The sequence below is a fragment of the Propithecus coquereli genome, unplaced genomic scaffold (assembly GCF_000956105.1).
Source record: "Propithecus coquereli isolate 6110/MARCELLA unplaced genomic scaffold, Pcoq_1.0 Scaffold4, whole genome shotgun sequence".
Taxonomy (NCBI): domain Eukaryota; kingdom Metazoa; phylum Chordata; class Mammalia; order Primates; family Indriidae; genus Propithecus; species Propithecus coquereli.
Genome location: NW_012149729.1, coordinates 1,091,815 through 1,102,146, shown reverse-complemented (window position 1 = coordinate 1,102,146; position 10,332 = coordinate 1,091,815). Strand labels below are relative to the sequence as shown.

Here is a 10,332-nt window from a genome sequence, read left to right as displayed (position 1 = left end):
TGGAAATTTACTTCTTATACTGACTTTTAACTAATCCCTCTGTTTACAGCTCACTCCTCACATGTCCACCTCCCACAGAACCTCCAATTCACCTTCCAAGATTATATGGGACAAATCAATTTGGTTCTTGATGCCATTCCCCTTGGCAGGCATTTAGATTTTCACCTCTTCTGCTCTAGTAAGTTAACACTTCATGGGCTTTACAACTTCAAAAAAAAAAAAAAATCAACTGACATTTATTCTTCTCATATATTCTTTGTCCTTGTATGTTTATCCTTTTTGATTGCTTTAAAATCATTTTATAGGAGTAAAGAAAGTATTGTGGAGACTTCCATTTCCCTACCTAATATCCAGTCTCCCCTACTTCCTCTTACTAAGAAAATCTCAATCTTCCTAAGGAGCAACATATACTACTTTAAAATGCATTTGTTGCACATTCTTGCAGTGGGATAGTCACATGACACAGTTCAAGCCAATGAGATGCAAGTGGAAGTCACTCGATGAGGTTTTCAGGGGAAACCCTTGAAGGTGGTATACATGGGACTCCCTTGACATTTCCCTTCTTCCTGCATAGAATGCAGACATGACAATGAAAGTTAGTCAACCATTTTATCATCGTCTAGTTATAAGTTCATGAGCTCATGATGAGGCAGGTTAATGAGTAGAAAAATATAGGAATTTAGGTTCCTAATGACATCATGGAGCTACCATCCAATCCCAGTGCAGTAAGAAAATAAAAATTAGTTAAACTAAACTAAGACTGAGAGAGTAAAAAATCATCAGGCTGGAATAACAGGCACTAATAAAGCCAGCTACAAAGTTAACAAGAAAACATTTCTCCCAAGGACACTCTGCAGCTATAAAAGGTCTTAACAACCCCTTCTTTGAGTGACTACTATTTTCTTACTCATTGAGAAACTTTGTTCTCTAAAATCATGAACTATTAGAAACTTTACTGTTTGGAATTAGATCTGTAAGAATGAAACATTCCACTCTTGCCTAGAGGATCTAAGTCACTTTGACAGAGAGAAGCAGCTTCAATTTACAAGCAAGATGCTGAACTTCAGAGAAACACAGAGAAGAAACATTCTACAACTCTTTAATTTTGCTCCCAAGGGAACACGAACCTGGTGCACTTCAAAGTCTAGAACTGATGTCGACCCATTTACATACAGCCTTGTTTTGCACTGAGAATATCAAGATACCACTTCCCTTAAATTTCATCTAAGCTTCACTCTTCCCCAAAATTCTACACTGACTCCATCTTTTCCTTTATTTAATGAAAATTAATTTGGACTGAAAAGTAAAAATTCATCAGACAGGAACAACTGGCACTGATAAAGCCAGCTATAAAGTTAGTCCTGTGGTTCCCCTGGTGTACAGTCTTCTCTTTAGGACAATGAGTCAATAGACCTGCCATTTTTGTCTACAAGTTTGTCTCTTAAGTCTTGGGCTGATTGGGCTAAAAAAAACCAGACTAATTCCATATTTCTTGTCATTTGAAAAACAAAATCTCTTATTTAACTCTCAGGTCATTTTTACTCACAGCAAATAATGCTAGGAGGTAGATCCAACTATGCTGTCTATAAGAGATCGAATAGGTTGAAAGTAAAAGGATGAAAAATGACAAGATTATGCAAACAACAAGATAAGAGAGTTGGAGTGGTTACATTAATAACAGAGAAAATGGATTTTAATGTCTAATTGATATTTTCAATTAGTCTGGAAAGCTCCCTAGGTTATTCTACTATGACAAAGGTTAAAGCCAGGGCAGAGAAGTGTTGAAAAGGCTAATAATGGCCAAGGGCAGCAGGCAAAGCACATGGGTTTTCCTAAGAAAAAGGGAAGGAATAGAAGCATTTAGAATTCTGGTTCCTTATATGTGGTGGTGGGGCACGGGAGGGATATTGGAGATAACGACTGCTTTTATTAGTAATGAAATGTGACCCATACTCGTGTGGGTTCTTTCTCAAGCTGTGCCTTAGAGAAACACAGACACACACAGAACAATTGATTTATATATTTAATTTGTAATCATCCACAACAAAAGTTATCTTACCGCCTTTAATCTTTGAGCATGATATTCTGCTGCTGAAAAATATACTCCTGGTTTCACCAGTTTATCAGTTATATTTGATACATACACACCAATTTTAGTCATTTGTGTAGACGTTGTATTTGCAGTTTGTTGTAACTTTTTTCTCTGAAAAACTGTCTAAAAGAAAAACACAAAAATTGAAGTATCCACCGTATACACATGAGTGAAAATATATTTCTACATATTTAAGTTAATTTTCTTTTATTATTTTAATTGCTATGTAATTACTATACAATTTAATTTGAGAGAGTCATACAGTATAACGATTATGGATTCGATAGCTTCAAAAACCTAAATGGAAAAATTTATATATTACCTGTGTATCCCTACAAAATACACTAGTTCTTTCAGGACTCTTTTTAGGTACAGTTTGTGTTCCAGCATTGTGATATTCTATTCCTGTTATTTTATGCCTGAATCCACCAAGAAATGGTTTATGAAAGTCAGATTTTACAATTTCAACAGGTACCTCCTGGTACTGATCAATGCCTGAAGAGATAGATAAAACCAAGACTGAATGAAAGCTCAAATACAGGGGGACTCAAAAATACTTCAAAAGACATCAAATAACTAACCAGTTTGTATGGTGACAGTTATGATTTGAGAGACATCATTTAATCTTTGTATTCTCTTGACTGGATATGTATCTGGATATATAGAAAAGATTTCCACTTGTACAGTTTCCTGTGGCTTAACTCCATGTTGTAATAGGGTCTCATTATTTTTAAGTGTTATTCCTAAAAAATAAAATAAAATTTTAAGAAGTTTTATGACAAAGAAATGGTTATTCATTGATTTTCTTTTTTCTTTTTTTAATTGACAAAAATTATATATACTTATGATATACAACACAAGGTTTTGATACATGTATACATTGTGAAATATATGAATACAGCTAATTAACATACCCATACCATTATCTCACATACTTATCATTTTTTTTGTGGTAAGAATATTTAAAAAATCTACTCTTGTAACAATTTTCAAGTATAATATATATTGTTATTAACTATAGACACCATGATAGTTATACATTCTAGATTTCTAAAAATGGCAAATTATATGTGCTCATTTTAAGGAGATGGAAAACATCAAAGATGCTTGTAGAAACACATCATTTAATTACTAAATATAGTATTAATGGTTTACACCTTTTGCTGTAATGTTAGTATAGAAAACTCCATAATAGGAAGAGTTATAGTGCATTCTTGAGCAAGAATTCAGAATTATAATTAAAGCTACAACTCTCAATTAGGAATATAAATATATAATCATCATGAAATTCTATAAACATTTAAAAATAAAAACATCCTATAGTATGAGCAAATAATATTCTAAATATTGACTCTATAAAAAACACAATGTGTTATACATAAACACAAGGCATACCCATATCAGGGGAAGGATGATTATTTCAATACCCATCCCACCCTCCAGTGCAGAAAAGCATATATGCAGAATTCCAAAGAATCCCTTCCCTTTTCTCTTGTCATAACCTGAAACTCATACAAATCAATTCACGCCAAGGTGGAGGTAAGCCTGTCTTGTACTAGAAAAAGTGTACACACTTTATTTTTATGTTGCTATTGCTTCAACTTTTACTCCCTACTCACACTTCCACCTTGCCATTGGTGTATTCAATAAGTTGACTAATTTTCTTTCTCTGTCTTAAGGCATACAAAAATGTAATAATGTTACTGGCTACTATTTTGTGTCACAGAAACTTTGTTGATGAAATCTGTATCAATCTTCAAATACATGGTCTTCCTAAATTACAAATAGGAATTAGAACACAGCAAAGCTATACTCATTCTTAGAAATATATTAGACACCACTGCAGATGATCCCTGTCTTAACAATAGTTTGACTTTCAATTTTTCAACTTTACGATGCAGCAAAACTGATATACATTCAGTAGAAACCACACTTTGAGTACCCATACAATCATTCTGTTTTTTACTGTCAATGCAATATGCAATAAATTACATGAAATACTCAACACTTTATTACAAAATAAGATTTTTATTAGACAATTTTGTCCAACTGTAGGCTAATGTAAGTGTTCCAAGCACATTTAAGGTAGGCTAAGCTAAGCAATGATGTTCTGTAGGTTAGGTGTATTAAATGCATTTTTGACTTATGACATTTTCAACTTATGATGGGTTTATTGGTACATGACCCAATCATAAGTCAGGGACCATCTATAACCTACTTTGGCTATGTTCAGGAAAATACATTCTAAGATCTCTGAGTTTCAATTTCACATCCTAATTTCTTAATTTAAAAAATTAACATGAATGTCATATGGGCTTTGTGATAGGCTGAACAATGACCCAAAATATGCTTACGTCCTGACCCTCCATAACCTATAATGGCAAAAGTGACTTTGCAGATTTGATTAAGAATTTTGAGATGGAGAGTTATCTTGAGTTATCTGGTTGGGCCCTAAATGGAATCACAATCTTCTTATAAGAAGGAGGAGGGAGATTTGACTGCAGAGGAGAAAGCAATATGACAGAAGCAAAAAAAGATGGCTTTGAAAATGGAAGGGGCCAGTGAGCCAACGAATGCATGGAATGCAACTGTAGAAGCTGGAAAGGCAAAGAAGTAGAATCTCCTCTAGAGCCTCCAGAGGGTGAGTGGCTCTGCTTGCCACCGTGACTTTTTCCCAGCAAAACTGATTTAGGATTTCTGGCCTCCAGAACTGTAAGAGAAATATATGTGTTGCTTTAAGCCTCTAAGTTTGTGATGCTACCACAGCCATAGAAAACTAATAGTGGTTCCCAGGGACCCCTCCACTCCTCTACGTGTTTATACAGTGGGCTTAGTCCCACCCAACTTGAGCTCCAGTTCTAGTACTAGCTGAAAGCACCTATGTTAGAAGATGGTTGGCATAGAATCAAGCTCTTTTATAATGCTGCTGACATAAACCTATTACCCAGTAGTGATGCCTGGTACTTATACATAAAGAAGAAAGGTCATGGAATGCAAAGAACAGAGAGATCCTTGAGTATCACTACCCAGCTACTAGTCTCAAAGTGCTCTCCCTTCTCCAATTTGGAACTCCGTCTTATAGTTAATGCCCAGCAGTTTCAAATTCCCTCTTTGGAGTCATAACTACATTTAAGCTTAGACTGCCAATCATCAGCTGTGTGACTTTGCACAAGTTCCTTGAGTTTTAGTTTCCTTCTCTCAAAAAAAGGAGTTAATAATAATAATACCTACCTCAAAGAGTTGTTGTGTAGATTAAAAATAATGTAGGCAAAATGTTTTGTGGGAATACCAACACGTAGTAAGTGCTCGATAAATTAACCATCATCATCAACATGACAATCATCATTATCATTACTAATACGAATAATTATTTAAATTTTAGCTTTGTTTACCCAATCAAGCTTTATTAATCAGTTATTTGAATATGAACATCTTACTTTTGGAGTACATTCACTAAATAGAATTTTTTTAATAATTTTAAAATTGAATTGATTGTTTTTCTCTGGAAACTTTTTGTGGTGTTTTTATAAGTCAATACCAAAACTTTTTTAACTAAAATATTAGGATCTATCCAGACATATTCTATAGAAACATATATTAATCCATGTTAGTCTGATAAATTATCACAGTTATAAAGACTATGTTCTCTCATGACACAAAACTAATATAAATTCAGTAGGCTGCTCAGTATCATCCACAAAATATATTAATAACCTGACATCATGGGAATGTGAATTGACCTTAATGTATAAAACACTCATAAGCCATTTTCAGTACTCTTCTTGTTCTACACATTCTCCTTCATCATCCATTTTTTTCAATCTCATCTCCTCACACTCCCCATATGTAATCTACTTCTAGCTACTCAAAACTTCTTACCACTCCCAAAATTTCCAGGTTTTCTCACCTTTTTGGGACTTAGCACAAGAAATACCATTTTTATTAAATGAAACTTTCTAGAATCTCCTAGGGAGGTTCCTTTCTCCCTAGTCCTTAGCTTTTTGTGCGTATTTCCATTAAACCATTTACACGCTATGTGATAACTATTGGATGCGTCTTCTTCCTTACTGATCTGTAAACAACTTGAGAACACGAATCTTACTTCATGTTTCTTTGTATCTCCATTACTTAGCAAAGTATCTAGAACAAAGTATGTCCTCAATAAAAATGTGTTGAATTAATGTATGCATAAGCACAATATAATGTTCAAATATTTTATAGCAAGATATTTAACAAATCAAAAATCTTAATTGTTTACATGTTAAAATTAGAGAAGTCTTGACAAGTTTTATTAGCCTCCCATCTTACCTGAATAGGTCATCTGCAGTGCATAAGATGGGACACTTAATAGGAATGAAAAATGATCCTTGAGGTATTTAACAATGCTGTCAACTTTAAAAGGCATTACAATTTCCTGACCCACAGGAATAAGTACAACTTTTACTGTAAATGAAAAGAGAAAAGAAAGAATGATAGTCAAATATAGCAAAGGTCAATAAACTATAGTCCACAAACAGATACAGAATTATGTGTCAATTCTTAATCGAATGGAATGCAGGCTGATTCTGTCATGTTTCCTTACCACACCTCAATGATAAGAGTTACTTTTAATTTTCTATAAGGAGAAGTAATCAACATTCATTTGCAATCTTTTGCTTTGAAAGTTAATCAATAATCTCAAGAATTAGCACCGATGTTCAACACCTGGTTTACTTTATTTAGATCTAAGTATAGGAAACATCTCAGGAAATTAGGCATGTTTATATAGTGAGTACAGGAAACGGAGACCTTGAGACAGAGGTATCCCAGAACTTAGAAAAGCACTATAACTTGTTTTCACAAAGATGGACTTTATATAGCTCACTCCCCACTCTACAAAATAGGAATCAAAATGCTCAAATGCTTACATGTTAAAAATAAAAACTGTTATAAGAAAATTATTACCTGTTCATAAATTATAGGAAGGAAGTACAGTATTTAAAAACAATTAATATAAGGTAAACTTTTTTCTTTTACATCTATAGACTTTAAATTTTAATGGAAAAAATGTAATAGTAAGATGGAGTATAGAATGTGCACTGCAGGCGAAAAAGTTTTGTATATTTCTACATGACTGACATAACGGTTTTTATAAAGTTAAATGAGACATTTATCAATAATTCCATAACAAAATTTTACTAGGTATTGGTGATGCTAAGGTTCTCTGAACTTGCTAAAACTTGTTTTCACAGTTCTCTATCAACAAACAGAATGGTTTCACACATGTTAAATTATCAGAAGGCTATTTTAATTGTTTTATGGGTGCAAAAAGCTATGGAATATATTTTAAAACTTTCATAGCAGTGACTTCGTAAGATTTGGGAAGGGGAGGTGTGTTAAGGGATTTGCAAAGCTCAGGTAGTACAGGACCAAGACAACCGTTTTTTAAATCACCAAGGGTTTATTATAAGTTACAGTATCAGGGAACGGCAGAAACATCCAAAAATGGAGGTTCCATTGTGTAATGGTAAGCACTCTGGACTCTGAATCCAGAAATATCCAAAAATGAAACCAAAATTTACAATGAATAATAAAATTGAGATATTCATTTCAGTCAGCTATAAGTGGGCTTAATTAGTTTTCTCTCCTTCCTCCTTTTCATTCTTGTGTGGACACACCACACAAGGGTAAACTACTCCACTGGATTCAAAAGCTGCATTTACCAGCCAATGTAAGCTGCTGTTATTATTGTTAAATCATGGCCCATGCTCTCCACCCAGTGGGTGGAAACTCTCTCAAAACTCGCGGATAAGGAGGAAAAGGAACCATCAGTTAATAGTGCAAATAGAATATTTCTCTGTGTAACCACTATATTGCTTCTCCCCCTTTGCTCTATTAACAAGAATGTAACAAGAATGTAATAACTGTAAAAATAAAGCCATCCATATTATTTTTATATGTCTTTAAAATTAACCTACAATAAAAGACAACAATGATTTTTCGGAAGCTAAATATAACCATAAACAGACTACAGAAATACATGAAAGCAACATGATAAATGGAATGAGCACTGGATACGAAACTACGAAATCTGGAGTATGTACAATTAACTCCATATTGCCACATAAAAGAATTCTAATTTTTGTCAAGAATTTCTCCATCATTTTCTGAGTTTTCTAAATATTTTTAAAACCAATAAAGTATTTGATTAAAACATAAATATTAATTTAAAATTTACTGATGCTTATTTGTTGAGGAAGAATATATGCTACAGAATAGAAAAGCTCTCACACATAGTTAAGAGTGTAACTGCAAGTGATATAACTACAGAAGTTTGGTGGATAAGGGAAAGGGAAAGTAATATCAAATATAAAACAAATCTCAAACAAAAATAAACAAACAAGAAATAGCAACCATTCTTTGAAATGAAATGAACTATCCTATCTTCCCTACATAATACCTGTTGCTAAAGAATCTTTCATTGATTTTTGCAAAGACTCCTTTATCGCTTTTATTTTATCCAGAAATGACAGACTATCACTTGGATTTTGCATTACATCCTGCTCTTCAGAATGTCTTGGACTAGGTGAACTTTGTGTGGATGGCACATCCTTTTCCATGCTTTGCTCTTCATCGACTGGTTCAAGGCTTGAAGAGCTTTGGTCACTCTGCTCCTCACCAGGTATTTTCTGGTCCTTACTGAATCGTTCTAATTCATATTCATGTTCTTTAATTTGATCTGATTCTTCAGGCTTTTCTGAGGGAACTGGAATATTGACAGTGTTGAGATCATCGATTTGATCTGACTCTTCAGCCTCTTCTGAGGGAACTGGAATATTCACAGTGTTGAGATCATCATCACTTTCTTCCGTTGGCTCAGCTATATTCTCAACATCAAACTCATCTCCCTGATCAGACATTTCCTGAATTAAGAAAAATGAACACATTTACTACATGGGTAAAAGTTTTACACCAAATATCAAATTCATTGCTGGTGTAATGTTCATAATATACTACAATGTTGTTTATTATTTTTTTATTATCTTAGCAATGGCATAAGATAAAAAACATGGTAAATATCTTAAATAAAATCCTACAGAAAGTAAAAATGACTAACAAAAAGAGAACCTCAAAAAAAAAAAGTCCCAAAACAATAAATGTTGGCGTGGATACAGAGAGGAACACTCATACACTGCTGGTGGGACTGCAAACTAGTACAACCTCTGTGGAAAGTAATACGGAAATATCTCAAAGAGCTACAAGTAGAACCACCATTTGATCCAGCAATCCTGTTACTGGACATCTACCCAAAGGAAATAAAGACATTTTATAAAAAAGACCCCTGCACTAGAATGTTTATAGTAGCACAATTCACAATTGCAAAGATGTGGAAACAACCCAAGTGCCCATCAATACATGAGTGAATTAAGAAAATGTGGTATATGTATACTATGGAGTTCTACTCAGTTACAAAAAACAATGGTGATTAGCACCTCTTATATTACCAGGATAGAGCTGGAGCCCATTCTACTAGGTGAAGTATCTCAAGAATGGAAAAACAAGCACCACATGTACCCACCATCAAATTGGTATTAACTGATCAACACTTAAGTGCACATATAGTGATAACATTGATCAGGTGGTGGGCAGATGGGAGGGGGAGGAGGGGATGGGCATATACACACCTAATGGGTGTGGTGCGCACCGTGTGGGGGATGAACAGGCTTGAGCTCTGACTCGGGTGGGGCAAGGGCAATATATGTAAAAAACATTTGTACCCCCATAATATGCTGAAATAAAAAAAATTTTAAAAAAGAGTAAGTCTGAATAGGAACAGTCAAGAATTGTGAAAAATCTGAGATTTTATCCTACCTGCAAGCTAACAATTTAGCCTGCCATAGTTTCATGGGTGCTTTCTGAATACATTAGACTCCTAGGTCAGAGACGAAGGACTTTTATACTCATGGCACAGCAGATAGCATGAGCTGCATATTCACATAGAATTCCTGTGCCCCCAAGTCCCACAGGGACAATGTGGAAGAGCTCAATTAGATGCTCCATATACAGTGGGTTTGCATCATAGCTGAAGAAACTTCAATCGTTTATAATGAACTGCAAGCAAATTTTCACAACCTTTGCACAATATGGTATTATTGTTACTATATTAAACAACAGATAAATCTGACCTCTGCTTTAGAAGAAGACACTATCTCTATCTTCCAAGGCTGTTCACTATACAAATATCCTTGGAAAGACAGTCC

The 10,332-nt window shown here is 34.2% G+C and overlaps 1 protein-coding gene across 1 annotated transcript in view; it reads right to left on the bottom strand.

The window, feature by feature from the left end:
- IQUB (IQ motif and ubiquitin domain containing) overlaps positions 1-8,995 on the bottom strand; it is a 92,779-nt gene extending 83,784 nt beyond the window's left edge. Inside the window, exons 1-6 of the mRNA XM_012652762.1 lie at positions 8,887-8,995; positions 8,532-8,823; positions 6,401-6,535; positions 2,674-2,835; positions 2,415-2,587; positions 2,060-2,215 (exon numbers count right to left, since the gene is read on the bottom strand). Of these exons, the coding sequence (XP_012508216.1) occupies positions 2,060-2,215; positions 2,415-2,587; positions 2,674-2,835; positions 6,401-6,535; positions 8,532-8,823; positions 8,887-8,991 (1,023 nt within the window). The 5' untranslated portion in view covers positions 8,992-8,995. The remainder of the gene's footprint in view (positions 1-2,059; positions 2,216-2,414; positions 2,588-2,673; positions 2,836-6,400; positions 6,536-8,531; positions 8,824-8,886) is intronic.
- Positions 8,996-10,332: the final 1,337 nt, after the last annotated feature.